The following is a 15,770-nucleotide window of genomic DNA, read 5'->3' as shown; positions in this document are numbered from 1 at the left end:
TTAATAATATATTATTATTGTATATACAATTTTACACTTTATAATATATTACTGATTTAAAACGTTAAAATCTTACACTTAACAATATATTATTAGTCTGAAACATCTCATTACAATAAATGCGTACTACGTAAATTATTTTCCTGTAATTTTTGTTTTTCTTTTCAACTATGCTTTGTTAATACATATCTATCTATATAAAATGTGTTGTTTTGGGCAATTGATTGACTTTCCTCCTCTCCTGAGCCATGCGCATGGAATAGGAGGTCACTTTCGAGCCTGACGTATGTTACTCCTGCACTGCAACATTGCAAACAACACACGTAACTCAAGCCTTGAGGAAGTAAAGGCTTGACCCAAAACAAAGCAAACAAAAATAAGAGGAGGTAGAGGTTAGCGAGAAGGTTAATAGGTTATGCTACTTTTTAACAAGTCAAGAAAATTATTATACCTGAATGTCAATGTGATGGTATTTGGTCACATATGAAAGTTTTGCATTTCACAATGCACTTTTGTATTTATGTATCACTTGATCCTATCTATGTAAGTACAAACTTTAATGAAATGACTAGACTCCTTTGGATGGAGGTCAAACATCGGATACAAAATAATTTTAGCATAACAAATTATCGTGCAATTTAATTTACCATATGACGGTGATGTTATCTTAAAATAATGTCCCGTTAGCATGAATTCTTTTTCTCTCCTATGAGTCGAAAGAATGTACATGTTAATTTGGGTACCTGAAATTAAACCCCTTTAACTCAAATTAGACTTTGGTGGTATAAGACATTTTGAATTATCGACTTAAAGATATAACAGCAAATTCAAGCTTATGCTGCCATGCATTTGACAATTTAATATTTGTCATCAGTTTATGAAAACTTAATGCATTGGGTTCTTTAAATTTGGATTTTGGAGAAATGTTTGAGCGTAAAGGCTACAACATTATGTGATACCATTAAGATTAGGATTAAAGGAGCCAATTAACCTTTTTCTTATTGTTTTATCCATGCGAAAGCAATGGTGGGTCCAGAAATTTAGACGTTAGGAATCTCAATGTTAAAGGTCCAAGTTTTTTGATAGAAACATTGCACGAACCATGTTGAACTTATGCCAATAGATATTGACATATGTTGAAGCAATATGATGATCGTTATCAAGAGAATTTGCTAGGTGCTCTCGAAGCAAACTGTTGAGTACTCCCAAAATATGTCTAGCATGTATTACATCAAATGCTTGGTGTGCACAAAAAGAACTCATATCAAACATTCGAAGGGTTTTCAAAAATCCTCACAAGTATATTTTTTGGACACCGAGTGATCCTAAAACCATCTTGATCCCAATATGCATCTACTAATGTGCGAAAATGAGAATAATGAATTGAACATAACATCTTACATATGGTAAATACCTTTAATAATTTGAGTTACAAACTCTTTGACATCACTTATTCACAATAAGTAAGAAACTACAAACTACTAAACGCCTGCTGCCACAATTAAAAGGCATTAAAATTCATATGTTCAGTAGAATCACAAAAAAATTGACACGTGGTAAAGAAAGTATTTCAGTCGGAAACAGCATACTAAATCATTTAGTTACGATAACATTCTTAATCTTCATTTGTTCAACAATTGCTAGCTGAACTTATGCTGCCATGCATTTGGTAATTTTATATTTAGAAAATTTCATTTTAATCCTTAAAAAAGATAAGTTTTAGACTATAATCTTGTGCAAGATTAAAATCCAATTTTAGTCCCTAGTACATTTAATCATCTCATTTATTAGTTATATTTTGATGTTTTATTTATTTTTTTATTTTTATTTTAATGTATTAATTACATTTAAATTTAATTTTTATTTCATTCATCATAATATATTTTAATGTCTACATTTAGGCAATTCATTTTTTATAATATATGTTCCAATAACAATTTTGTATGTTCTTCATTTAGGTACATTAATACATTTGAATATTTCGGTATATCCATTGATATAAACACATAGGTACATTAATTCAATATAATACATTTCGGTATGTCCATTTTGGTACACACATTTGAGTATTGACTTTTAGCAATTACTATATTTTGGTACATACATTTCGGTACGTACATTGTGGTACATACATTTCGGTATTGACATTTAGGTACATTAATTCAATATAATACATTTTAGTACATACATTTAGGTTCATTATAATATATTTCGGTACAAAAAAGTCAATTTTATATATTTCGGCATAATCATTTTTGTACACTTATGTATTTATATATTTTTGTATCACAAATTTCTTTTAATATTTTCTCATTTATGTTCATTTATAATTAAAGAATTAAAAATGTGCATAGTAATAAAATTAAAATTTAATGTGGAGAGATTAAATAAAAATACACATTAAATAACAAAATTGAATACAAATTTTGATAAAAGTACACTTTAAGGAATTATATTGAATATGTAATCTAGCACCAAATTTTTTTAAAATTTTAATCTTTTGTAAGGACTAATGTTGAAAAACCCCTTTATATTTTTCATTAGTTTATGAAAACTTAATGCATTGGGTTCTTTAAATTTGGATTTTGGAGAAATGTTTGAGGGCAAAAGGCTACAACATTATGTGATACTATTAAGATTAGGATTAGAGGAGCCAATTAACCTTTTTTTTTAATTGTTTTATCCAGGCGAAAGAATTGGCGGATTCAGAAATTTGGACATTAAGGATCTTAGTGTTAAAGGTCTAAGTTTTTTGATAAATATAATGCGCGAGCCATGCAGCACATATGTCAATAGATATTGACATATGCCTAAGCAATATGATGATTGTTATTGAGATAATTTGCTGGGTGCTCTCGATGCAATCTGTTGAGTACTGCTGAGATAAGCCTAGCATACATTACATCAAACGCTAAATGGACACAAAAAGGACCCATATCAAAAATTTGAAGGGTTCTTGAAAGACCTTCACAAGTATATTTTTTGAACACCGAATGATTCTAAAATCACCTTGGTCTCAATGTGCATCTGCTAGTGTGCGAAAGTGAGGAGGATGAATTGAAAATAAGGTCTTAAATGCGGTAAATGCCCTTAATAATTTGAATTACAAACCTTTGACCTCACTTATTCACAATAAGTAAGAAACTACAAACTACCACAATAGTTGATAATCAAAGTTGTCATAATAGTGGGGTCAACTGCAAAAAGGTGAAGAAGTTGGATCAATGGCTTTGCAGGTAGGAACAATGTAAGTATATGAAGGTAAAAAAAGGATCATATCAATGAAATCAAAGTTGCCATACTTGTGGGGTCAGCCGCAAAAAAGTGAAGAAGTTAGATCAATGGCTTTGCAGGTAGGAACAATGTGAGGATGTGAAGGTAAAAAAATCTTATATTAATGTAAGGAATAACCTTGTAAGGGCTTTTAAGAGGTTTGATTACTCCTCATATTACTAATTGGTTTTATGGTAGAACCCTAATTTTCTTTATGGTATTAGAGCAGATTGGCCATAAAGCCAACGGCCACACGTGCTTTGCGTCATCCCATTTATATTGTCCACTTGTTAGGCTTGAAAATTTCACCATACATGAAGGGTCGTGTGAGAATGTGAGGACAAAGTCCTTTATTAGTGAGAGACCAAACCATTCAAAAGCTTGTAAGAAGTTGAACTTGCTCTCTATATTTTCAATTAATTTTAAAATGAAACTCCGACTTGCTTCAGATAGAAGGAGCAGTAGACTCTGGTCAGTCACAACAAAACAAAAAGTACTTCTTAATTAGAACAAATAATTTGGTGAATTATTTACTTTGCATGGGTAGATAGACAAGGTATTTGGAAAAATAAATTCAAGTCCGTACACATACCAAATATTCTTGCTACCAATGTAGTATACCATTGTCAAGCTTAGCAGAGCATGAAACATATGTCAAGGGGGTGAGAGATTTGGTGTCACGCTTTACTTTGAGGTCAAACTAAACACGCTTAGGTCATCTCTAACTTGATCCGGCTAGAAGGTCATAGGGCTAAAAATAGTCCGAAATGACACAAAAATTGTCTTCAATCGAGGGCTAGGCCAAAGGGCCCGTGGGCCCCACCGAGCCAACAACACCAAATCAGGCCAACCGGTTAGCCCAAATGAGCCAGCCAGACAGCCCCGGGCCGGCTCAAATGTTCAAATTCAACTACTACCTGGCATTAGCATGACACTAGCTAGCAACGGCTAACCGACATCAGGTTACCGTTGGATTTGAATTTTTTTTTTTCCAGACAAAATTTAAAAAATTATAATAATAAAATTATATTTTCTTTCATATAAATACTTAAGTCATTCCTACACCATTTCTTACATAATTTTCAACATTTCATACTATCTTACTTTATTTTATTTCAATTCTTCACATTCTATTCTCTTACCTCTTCCAATAATCTTTTCTTCAATTTTTTCAAATTTTCAAATGGCCACATCTACAATGACAGGTAAGGCTTGGACCCAAAAAGAAGATGAAGCTATTTGCAGGACTTATAGATGGGTCTCAGAAAATAGTGTGAGTGGAGTTCTCAAACAAGTGAAGGTGTTTGGACTCGTACGTCAAAAAAGTACAATGAGTTCTATAAAGGCACCACTCCACGGAATTCGCGAAAGCCACAAGAGTTGTTCTTCAAGATGGAAAAAAGCATCTTCATCCAAGTTTGAATAAATGGCATCAAGCAGTGTTAAAGGCCGCAAGCAGACATGAAAGTGAAGTCAATTACTGCGATGAAGTAAGTGTTTTCACAACTTATTTTAATTATATTACATTTAATTTCATAAATTAATTTCCTTTAATTTTGTTAATTATATTTTCTAGGTACGCCAAGTGGAGGAATTGTATATGAAGGACAACTCCAAACCCTTTAGTCATCACGGTTGTTGGGAAATTTGTAAAGTGTGGGTGTTATTTGAAGATCCACCTCAACAAAGAGTTGGTCCTATGCCATTCGGAAATGCATCCTCAAATGCAAATGGGGATGAAGATGGATCTCCTCCATTCAAGAAACAAGGGTAGAAAATCTGTCTCCGGGTGAAGGTTCCATACCTAAGGCTATGAGACGAAACAAGGCCTGAAAATTGAAGGAAAAGGCAAGGCAAAGGATGATTACACCTTTCAATAGAAATGGTCGCCTCATTGCGATTAATGGCAGAGCAAAATGCCTTTGCCACGGAAGAAAAGAACCGTAGGCACGAAGAACGGGCAAAACAAATACAAGAAGAGATGGATGATAGGAACATGCAAATGAACACTTCGGATTAGACTCCAATGAGTAAGACATATTTTGATAGAAAAAAAGGGAAATTATGGCCCAACGAGAGTTGTTTACATCCGACTATACTCCTACAATGGCAGATGATGATGATGATGATGATGATGATGATGATGATTATAGTCTTTAAATTTAAGTTGTTGAAATCTTTAATATTTAACTTGTAGTTTTTAAATTTAAGTTGTTGTAGTCTTTAAATTGAAATAATAAATTATGTTTGGCCTATGGTCCCTTGGCCCCCTGGATTGAGATGGTATGAAATATGGTATGACATTGTTCATTAAAATATATTCCTTGAAGGGCTATAAGGCTAAAGAGATCCTCTGGCCCTTCTTTGGTTGGAGATGACCTTAAGTCCTTGAGTTTAGTAGGTCATACCCCACTCCTATATGATGGGTGATAAACACAAATTCTCAAAACTTGAATGCAGTCTACTATTTATTTTTTTTTAATAACTAAATGATAGTGTTCACACTGAGTGAGAGATCTGGCAAACTAGATACACAACGGGCCAACCATAAGAATTCACCAAACTTACCATCCACAATAATCAAACTTATAACATCTCACTTACAAGTGAAAAACAATACTACTAAAATCGTAGTACTAAATAGCGAATGCAATTTACTATTAAGTCTTATCTAATATTTCACGTATTAATAAGTTGTAATAGACACAATAAATATACCATTTTATTATATATCACTCACTCGGATAAGAGGCATGCACCATGCAAAAAATCTAAACAAAAAGTAAATAATTTGATGTAATAGAATTTGAGGATGACAATGCTCCTGAAGATGATGTAACATGTCCAATATTAAGATGAGATTCTTCGTCTAATTAATCATGCCAGTAATCCCAATTCTCAGTAGTTTACACATCATAATCCAAATTCCCAACGAAATAATTACAAAACAGCTGTCGGAAGTTGGGACCAGCCATCAAAGTAAAAGAGAGCAACAATTTCTCTCTACAAGAACAAACCAAAGCTCATGTCATCATAAACAAAATAGCACCAATATCCTTAAGATTCCGATTTGTGGGGTCCGCTAAGAAGGTAACTTGAGTTAGCAAATTCCCGTCCGAACCCGGAAATTCATGAACGAACCAACGTCTAACACACATAATCGAATTTAACAATTAATCGCGCACTAAAAAATTCGAGAGTTTCGTTTTAGATGTTAAATCAAAGTGTACGACGTTTGTAGGTAAATGAAGATCACTAACAAAATTAACCAAGTAGAGTGCAGGGGATTATTCTTTAACTAGTGGCTCAACTTTTTCCATACTACTATGAGCACAAATTTTCAAAAGAAACTGTGACAAAATCTCTATCAGTTCCAAGTGGTCCATCCACTTAAAGGAAAAAAAGAAATGTAATGACAAATAAGTGGTTCCTATCATGGCTGTCAAATTTCAATCTTGATATGAAATTTGAAAAGTTTCATATAATTTCATCCACAACAAGGAATCTTGCATCTAATTTTACCTTAACTTTCTCAATTGCATTCAACAGAGATCAGAAGAGCGAAACTCGGAGAGACTCGTTGAGTCATGGCCTTTTATGGACCGAGACTGGTTGTGCCCATAGACGTGAAGAAGAAGCCATGGGAACAGAAGCTTCCTCTTCACAACCGGTGGCACCCGGACATACCACCGGTGGCAGAAGTGGCAGCTGGAGAGGTTTTTCGGGTCGAGATGGTGGATTTCAGTGGTGGTGGGATTACCAAAGAGTACACTGCAGAGGACATCAAACATTCCAATCCCTCCATTGTAAGTTCCCTTCATATTCATGTGTGTTTTGTAGCTTTTCCACTTCTACTGAGTTCCATGTAGTTTGGAAGAGCAATACCAAAAACCGAGTTCCGCAAGGCTCGAAAAAGCGAAAAAAATGACATGAATTGTATGTGCAGAGTATCATGCAGTTCTACCTTTCCAACCAAACATCCTCAAACATAGTATGATTCCAGATCTACATGTTTCTGGGGAAATAAATTTAAATGCTGGATTTGTCAGTCAAGTAAAAAAAATAGCAAACTGTTGTGTTGTATTTGTCCTATGCGGAAAACTCGAAAGGTAGTTGGGGGCCGACCTTTGGAAAAATATATCACCCCATTTGTCATCCAGCGATTGTAAGGATACCATCTTCCTTCCTCTTTCCTACAATAGATGCTATTGAGTTGACCTAATTATATCAAACCTACATCCCTATGCTCCCTGTTCTTCCACTAGTTCATCTATGGCTCCCCGGACTCCGAGACTAGTCGTGCCAGTAGACCTGAGCAGAAAACCGTGGCAGCAAAAGCTACCGCTTCACAACCGTTGGCACCCTGACATACCCCCGGTGGCTGAGGTTAAAACCGGTGAGGTCTTTAGAATTGAGATGGTAGACTGGACTGGAGGTACTATTAAAGATGATGACTCTGCGCTAGATATAAAGTCCATAGACCTCTCAACAGTAAGTACGGATTTTATCCTATGTTAGAAAAACTAAAACCGTTTAGTTTTAAACAACTATAGTCACATAACAGGTAAAACATGGTACATATAGGATCGAGTTAAGATCTTGAGTCTACAAATTATCGAGATCATCAGTCACTACTTGTGTATAATGTAATCAATAGTATGAAGAACAAGAACATCTAGAATGGTAAATTAATGTAAAAGTAATATGTTTCAAACTTGTGCAGGTTCATTACCTCAGTGGGCCGATTAGAATTTCGGATACTGATGGAATTCCAGCACAACCAGGTGATCTTCTGGTGGTTGATATATGCAACTTGGGTCCTCTCACAGGAGATGAATGGGGTTTCACTGCGACATTTGACAGAGAAAATGGAGGGGGTTTTCTGACTGACCATTTCCCTTCTGCAACCAAAGCTATCTGGTATTTCGAAGGGATATATGCCTACTCGCCTCACATACCAGGTGAAATCTCAACCTATTTCCTTTCTTGTGCCAGTAACGTTGTTAAAAGATTCAGTAGGGTACTCCTGTCACTAACATGGTATTGTATATGCATGTCAGGAGTGAGATTCCCAGGGTTAACCCACCCCGGAATAGTTGGAACAGCACCATCAATGGAACTTCTGAAAATATGGAATGAAAGGGAGAGGGAACTTGAAGAAAATGGACTCAAGACTATGAAATTATGTGAGGTTTTGCATCAACGACCATTGGCTAACCTACCATCAACAAAAGGTTGCGTCCTTGGAGGGGTATGCGACATTGAAAACTACTTAATTTAGGCTATCAAAATAACAATGAACCTCCAACACGACTAAATTTTTATAATTGCTTTGCTGCATACTACAAGAATTGTAAAACTCTGCAGCCAACTGCACAGAGACAATATCACAATAACCATGCTGTCTTGTTATACTAACACGTCCTGGTTATACATAGATCAAAGAGGGCACTCCTGAATGGGAAAAGATCGCCATGGAGGCTGCAAGAACCATTCCAGGAAGAGAAAATGGAGGCAATTGTGACATAAAAAATCTTAGTCGTGGTTCAAAGGTATACCTTCCAGTATTTGTTGAAGGAGCAAATCTTAGTACTGGTGACATGCACTTTTCCCAGGGTGATGGAGAAATTGCATTCTGCGGGGCAATTGAGATGAGCGGATTCCTGGAGCTCAAGTAAATATTTCACATCTCATCTCTTAAACTTTTACTACAGTCAAACTAGAGGCTTCATGAGAAAAGGCAGGAGCTGGTTATAATAGCTAAACCTTCTACTTTCACATTCAAATTTGGCATAAAACAAAATGTGACACATACAGATAAGTATACACACACACATATATGTAATACAGCTCACAGTTTACCCTATATGATCCTATTATTAGGTGCGAAATTATAAGGGGAGGAATGAAAGAATACCTTACACCAATGGGGCCCACACCTCTTCACGTAAATCCAATCTTTGAGATAGGCCCGGTCGAGCCAAGATTCTCAGAGTGGTTGGTATTTGAGGGCATCAGTGTTGATGAGAGTGGGAAGCAGCATTACCTAGATGCAACTGTGGCGTACAAGCGTGCAGTACTCAATGCTATTGACTACCTCTATAAATTTGGATACTCCAAAGAACAGGTTTTCGACTTCTTTCCTTATCACATAGCCAATTCCCAACAACTCACAATCACAAGCATACACTGAGACAACAAAAGATTCATATTATTGTAGTCTTCCTTACTGATCTAGTATCTGTCACGTATCAGAGCTACCTTCTGTTGTCATGCTGCCCGTGTGAGGGAAGAATTTCCGGTATAGTTGACTCTCCCAATGCTGTTGCAACCCTAGCAATCCCAACAGCTATCTTTGACCAGGTAATTATTTCTGGCCAAGCCTCCTAAAGATTTATATTACCCTATACTAATACTACCACTTTACCATCCACAAAATGTTTCCAGTTTCAACAGGTTGCTATTTTACACTACCTACTCAAACGACTGAAGTTACAATAGCTACATATCTAGATGCTTAACGAAATAGCTTATATTCTATTCATGCATACTACATACAAATATAAATAAGAGTCCTCTCCTGAATTTTTTCACAGTAAATTCATGTTTCAAGGACCAAAAATGAGCTTGTCTAGTCAAAACAAAAGCAATCACAAAATATAAGAACTTAATTACACAGTACACTTATATTTTACTTTAACTTGGATGATCCCTCAACCTTAATGCTCAAGCAGAAAGGTCTAAGCTATCCGTAGAAGTCGTAATTGATCAAAAACTTTTTCATATGCACACCAAGGTAACTAACCCAAGGCTACAAGCATAATGGAGGCAATGTGCTTTCCTACAACAAAGCTCACAATAAATTACTCATAACAGAAATGACTTGTTGTAAAGCCTATTGATATGTTTAAATTAATTTCTCTAAATGCACAGGATATTCGCCCAAAAGCAAACAAGGTGCCTGTCGGTCCCCGGATAGTGAGGAAACCAGATGTCCTAAAATGTACTTATGATGGAAATTTGCCAACGACAAGGAACCCTAGCTCTGCAACATAATTGAGTGCTCAGTAAATAAACGCCATTTCGGCTTTTATTTTTCATTCCTACTAAGTTATGCAGGTATTGGGATATATAGAAAGTAGAACTGAATTGTCAAAGCAAATCATCTACATTCTATGTAAGCAGTGCAGGTACATTGTAATAGGGTAAAAAGATCATGAACAAATCATGCAGCAAAAAGTTCAACCCATGTCAGTTCACGTTTGAATAATGAAAAACTATTATAGCAGCAGCAGGTAAATGTTTAGACTGGACCTCGAAAATCTGAACAAGGCACTAATACATAAAATATGCTTGCGTCATCGGTCTGATGTCAAGCATGCTATTGCTGCTCCTCATCAGCTGAGTCTTCTTACCCATCTACTACTTAAATTGGCAATAATCTGAGAGTTGATTTTCACTAATCATCTTCTAAACTGCCAATATATATCAAGATTGAACTAATCTTCACAAGGTAGATCAGAGCCATGATACAAGTTTATACATGGATGGTAATTTTTAATGCATATAAACCAATTTGAGGAACAGACACATGTAGAGTGCAGGAGTAGTGTTTACTATTGGACTTCAAGTGAGAATCAGTGGGTTCATAAGATAAAAATAAGCAAAAATCATGCACCAATTTGAACCAGATCTCTTATCCTGCAATGCAATTCTCTGATCACAAAAACTACTAAACGCCTGCTGCCACATTCAAAAGGCATTAAAATTCTTATGTTCAGTAAAATCACAACAAAAATTGACACGTGGTAAAGAAAGTATTTCAGTCGGAAACTACATACTAAATCATTTAGTTACGATAACATTCTTGATCTTCATTTGTTCAACAATTACTAGCTGAACTATGCAAAATTATAGAAGCCGCAACACTTCCAATAGGAAATAGGATGTCAGAAATTGTTTCATACTAATCCAAAGACTAACTAGAAACTTCAAAGCCAAAATTTTTCCATCCTCCCAATGACATAGATAGCAAAGGTGTACGCTGAGATATAGTGCACTCAATAATATATAGAGAGGGTTCGATGGTGTTGCAGAGCAGGACACTGAATGCCAAAAGACCAAAGCCAAAGGTCTAACTCAATACTCAGCACCTGAAAAAAAAACCCCACTAGTAAATCAAAGGGATTGGTTAGAGATGATAAAGAAACGAAAACTGATGCAGGATACAGTTTCAAGTGCAAAGGCACAACATGGTCCAACAACAGTTCACTTTGGTGAGAACAGAACACATACAGACAAAAGAAAAAATCTGAATGTTTTACTACTTAAATGCAGCCACAAGAAGAATTTAAATGTTCACATACAAAAAATTACAGACTACAACCACGACTGAAAATAACCATACCTGCTGCCCTGATTTCATACTGATCAACTCCTTCATTTTCTCGACAGCATATATGGAGCAAGCTCGCAGTTCAACTTCCTCCTCACTGCCTGCAACTATTTGACTATTAGCCTCGATAGCGCTGGCAAGGGTTGCACTATACTTCAGCACACCCAGCTGTTGAAGCACGGCTGGAACAATATAGTCCGCCATAATAGTGATTGAGCCAATGTCATAAAATTCTCCATATCCTTGGCCTCCAAATGCACCCCATAAGTCTGCTGCAAATATCTGAGCTCTTTTATACAAAAATACTTGGTGGCCCTTGTATACTGAGTGGTCTCGGAAACCTAGAAAGTTTAATTAGTTACAGTAAATATGCATGTTTCCTTGGGAATAACCCCTACAAACTCTGCAGCTATCAAAAATGACTTTAAACCCTAAAATGTACCAGGAAAGTGACGAGTAACTAGAGCTACAAGCTTAACAGCTGACTTTCCACATGACTCCACAAGATTGGATGCCTTGCCATCAAAGCTTCTCTCCAGTTCAAACCCAACCTAGGCCACAATAGTTAACAATATTTTGAATATTTGACAGGGATATATCATTTTCCTAAAACGGTATGTGTATTTTCAATTGAGGTGGGATGCTTCTTTAAATAAAAAAATAATCAATAACATCAACGTATATTGTCTCCTGCTTAGACTGATAAATTCAAGAGAAATTAATAGTTACAGACCCAGAGTAATAAAAAAAAATCAAACAAAAAGAAACTTGAAGGGTATTTCTTAAGAGAATAAGAGAAAATGTAAGAATAAAAGCTTCCGTAAATGTAAAGGTAAATTTTACCTCATGTAACAAACGAACTCTCTCGTCCTCCAAGGGTAGTGACCTTGGCCATTTCAACAGCTCCCGTAGTTCAGGACCTTATAACATAAACCTCTTTAATCAAATTACTATCAAGTAGAAGAGTGTCACCTAAGTCAGAGTTTAGAACTTTTAAACTGCCAAACTTGTTCACAAGAGCACAGTTTCACATCCAAAAATTTAACATTCTGTAGAGGCAGTCATTTTCCTTCTACCAATTGGAACAAAGGAGTACACTTGATAGATATATCACAATTGGTGTGTACATGTGAAAATGCATCTTTATGGACATGGAGATATGTGTTCAAGAAGATGAGTACCGGTGTATTTCTGCAGACGATCAGCATCAAACACAGATTTGTCATTTTGTATTGCTGCCTTCAGACCGGCAGCCAAATTGTCGTAATTTAAGTCCTTATCTGTCAAGAAAAAGAAAAAATTATAAAGAAACAATTTTAGCCTAGAAAACATAGTGAATAAAGTGCATTTGCTAACATTGATATGAATATAATCTCTTCAATCCATAAAATAATTGATCACTTTCCGCCAGCAACTGACATAGGGTTCCACGAGCGACCATATGAAAACCGCTCTACAACAACCACGCAGCAGCAGACATACACACATTGAAGTATTGGTTTGACTGTCATGAAAAGTTCAAATCTTGATAAAACTGGCAAGCACATTTATAGAGAACCTTTTTTCTAACCGAATTTCGCAACTTGGCTCGGTAAAGAAAAGAATGGGAAGGGCAAAAGTATAATGCCCAAAACATTTTTTCGTAAATAAGTTTATTTTTTCCTTGTTCTCTAATCTAATAAGGTGCTCTGTTTCACTGACCATTATTCTTGAATTATTCTAATAACAAAAACAAAATTTGAGCTACAAAATACAAGAAAATACACTAAAATTTGAGCTCCAACAAAACAAATTAAAATTTTGAAAAAATGGATACATACCAGGCCAAAAGCAGAAATTCAAAGCGTCCAACACAAAGAGATACTGAACGGTGAGAGGTCCATTGTCGAAATAGTGTATCCCTTCGAAATCCCATTCCACCTTCGGAATTGTATCTATCGTCTCCGCCACTTTCTCAATCCCTATAAAAAAATTTAAAAAAAATTAAAACCCAATTAAAATAATCAATAACCAACACTAGAGAAACATGGACAAAGTGCGGAGAGACCTGAAGAATCGACGAGGACATGAGAAGAATGGCTTGCGACCCAAGCAGAGCTTGCCCTAACATCGTCCATGGCTGCTTCCACACGGCGGGCTCTGCGTTCAAAGTTCAAACCCTAGAGAGAGAGAGCGGGACTTGTGCCTGGTTCCAAGTTTCCCGCTATTGCTGGTGTCTTTTATTTCTTTGCCCTCCCCAGTATAATCATTAATAATTAATTAGAGGTAAATGCCCTCTCTGATATTGATTTTATTTCGTTTTTTTTTTTTTTAATTAATTATTTAATTATGTTGTTTCTTTCCATTTTAGCAGCTGTGGAATTCCATTCCGCCGGCCGGAGACTTTTCCGTGTATACTATAGCCACAGAACGGCTCACGTGGGAAAGACCTGCACTTTCTCCCTGCACACACTTTTTTAATGAGCTCGTACGGCCTTAGGATGAGATAAAAAGGTGCACGCTCTTCCTCATGTCACCCCTCTGAATTCTTTGTGTGTTTTTGGGTCGGATATCTGGAATAGAATTCTCTCTTCTCTTAGAGCAGCTTCAGCGGGAGCTTTTGCCCGATGGACAGGCTTCAGCACAGGGCCTGATTGCCCGAGGGAGGAAGTCCAGCGTTGGCTGGCAAGGGAGCCCGAGCAGGCTCGAGCGCCAGGCCGGTGGATTCGTGCCAGCCCGAGAGCCTGAGGTGGTTCTGACGTCAGTTGACGTCAGACGCCTTTTTTAATTTTTTTTTCTGTCAGGTTCTAGACTGGTGAGGCCGAAAACGAGGAAATTGCAGTTGGGTGCGCAGAGGTGGGTGAGGTCGGAGGATATGGAGGTGAGTTCCGGCGGGGACATTTGGGGTGCTGATGGCAGGCGAGAGGGGGAGTACGGATGTGGGGGTGAGGGAGGAGGTGGGGAGGGTTTGGTGAATGGTGGTGTTGATGAGAGTGAGGGTGAATGCGAGGGTGAAGAAGGTGAAGAAGAAGAGGAGCCACATGCGGTGGCTTCCGCCATTTGTCGATTACTTTGTGTTCGTTTCAACAGAGAGAGAGATGCTGCTTTTCTTTGTCTTTTTTTAATTATCTTGGTATTATTTTATGAATAAAAAAAATACTAATATTTTATTACCTATTGCTAGGGCTATTGAAGTGCAACGGTGGAGATGCAAAAGGCAATTACTGTTCATTAAGAGCAGTTACTGTTCACTAAGTGGATAGCATAGTGTATTGCCTGAGGGGGCCTTTCCCACGGTGGAACTGCTCTTATTACTCATCTCCTCCTTTCCTCATTTTTCTTTTTGTTTTTTTCTGTATACAAAATTTAAAACAAAAATGTTAACATAACTTAATAATAACCGTTTATATAAGGAGAGAAAATGAAAGAGAATCCTACTCCCGAATCTCCGCATGTGTGTGTGAAATTGAATGAATGTGTGACTAGTGCATTTTCTGGTCATGTGTGAGTGGTCCGATAGTTGAATATTGGTTGTGTACTGCTACTGACCCAGAATTGAGAGGTTTTGTGTGGTCCATTTGTTTTTGTCTTATGGTCAAGGGCTCCATTTGTTGTTATTGTCCAAGGATGGGCTGGCTAGTTGGATTTAGGTGGTTTCGATTTCTCATAAATTAATTATGTCAATGGACCCAAATTTCATACGTTAGATAAATTACATTTTATTTCAGATTTTAGCTCAATTTTACAAATGATTAGCCCATTAATCTAGTCAAAGAGGTAAGATCATTAATCAAGGACTAATCACATTAATCGTTATAGCCCCACATAGTTGCTCATGGTCTGTGAGCATCAATTGCAATTGTTTTCATTAAAGGGGGAATTAAATATGTGTTTTAATTCAAGCAGTTCTAATCACTCAATGTCTCACTCATTAAAACCTAACCAATCTCATACCGAATTTTTTTTTTTTTTTTTTGGTTACAAAGGGGTCCAAAAACAAAGAAAAACATCAGCCCATGGAATTTACCCAAATAGCCTAAGTCCTAACAACCCTGAAAATGTCATCTACAAGTAAATCAACAATCGATGGAGAAAGGTCATCCAACATAATCCAACTCATATC

General features: G+C 36.4%; 2 protein-coding genes across 3 annotated transcripts; one reads left to right on the top strand and one right to left on the bottom strand.

Annotated features, from left to right (window-relative positions):
- Positions 1–6,748: 6,748 nt before the first annotated feature.
- LOC103967744 (formamidase) lies at positions 6,749–10,564 on the top strand. Of its 2 annotated transcripts, none has more exons than XM_009381040.3 (7): positions 6,749–7,079; positions 7,997–8,234; positions 8,334–8,524; positions 8,712–8,947; positions 9,157–9,400; positions 9,529–9,636; positions 10,207–10,564. In XM_009381040.3, the coding sequence occupies exons 1-7, from the start codon at positions 6,861–6,863 to the stop codon at positions 10,327–10,329; spliced, it is 1,359 nt and encodes a 452-aa protein (XP_009379315.2). In that variant the 5' UTR covers positions 6,749–6,860; the 3' UTR covers positions 10,330–10,564. The 2 variants fall into 2 exon arrangements, with proteins under 2 accessions (XP_009379315.2, XP_009379316.2); XM_009381041.3 differs by lacking the exon at positions 6,749–7,079 and adding an exon at positions 7,438–7,764.
- Positions 10,565–11,017: 453 nt separating this feature from the next.
- LOC103967745 (queuosine salvage protein) lies at positions 11,018–14,441 on the bottom strand. The gene is made up of 7 exons (XM_009381042.3): positions 13,716–14,441; positions 13,489–13,629; positions 12,850–12,948; positions 12,512–12,588; positions 12,111–12,219; positions 11,681–12,009; positions 11,018–11,426 (listed from the first exon to the last, which is right to left on the bottom strand). The coding sequence occupies exons 1-7, from the start codon at positions 13,783–13,785 to the stop codon at positions 11,334–11,336; spliced, it is 918 nt and encodes a 305-aa protein (XP_009379317.2). The 5' UTR covers positions 13,786–14,441; the 3' UTR covers positions 11,018–11,333.
- Positions 14,442–15,770: the final 1,329 nt, after the last annotated feature.

Source organism: the organism of the source record quoted next, unplaced genomic scaffold (assembly GCF_019419815.1).
Source record: "Pyrus x bretschneideri cultivar Hongxiangsu unplaced genomic scaffold, Pyrus_bretschneideri_v1 Contig18, whole genome shotgun sequence".
In the NCBI taxonomy this organism is placed as follows: domain Eukaryota; kingdom Viridiplantae; phylum Streptophyta; class Magnoliopsida; order Rosales; family Rosaceae; genus Pyrus; species Pyrus x bretschneideri.
The sequence above is the reverse complement of the archived record's forward strand: the minus strand, read 5'-3'. Positions and strand labels throughout refer to the sequence as shown.

What these genes read in the sequence shown, in the direction of transcription:
- LOC103967745 (XM_009381042.3), bottom strand. Translation starts at nt 13,785, where the DNA reads ATGGACGATGTTAGGGCAAGCTCTGCTTGGGTCGCAAGCCATTCTTCT. An exon ending in GAATTTCTGCTTTTGGCCTG is followed by an intron (nt 12,949 to 13,488) that starts GTATGTATCCAT and finishes TTTTCTTGACAG; the next exon opens with ATAAGGACTTAAATTACGAC. An exon ending in GTATGAAATCAGGGCAGCAG is followed by an intron (nt 11,427 to 11,680) that starts GTATGGTTATTT and finishes TTTTTTTTTCAG; the next exon opens with GTGCTGAGTATTGAGTTAGA.
- LOC103967744 (XM_009381040.3), top strand. Translation starts at nt 6,861, where the DNA reads ATGGCCTTTTATGGACCGAGACTGGTTGTGCCCATAGACGTGAAGAAG. An exon ending in CTACTCGCCTCACATACCAG is followed by an intron (nt 8,235 to 8,333) that starts GTGAAATCTCAA and finishes TATGCATGTCAG; the next exon opens with GAGTGAGATTCCCAGGGTTA. An exon ending in CAACAGCTATCTTTGACCAG is followed by an intron (nt 9,637 to 10,206) that starts GTAATTATTTCT and finishes CTAAATGCACAG; the next exon opens with GATATTCGCCCAAAAGCAAA.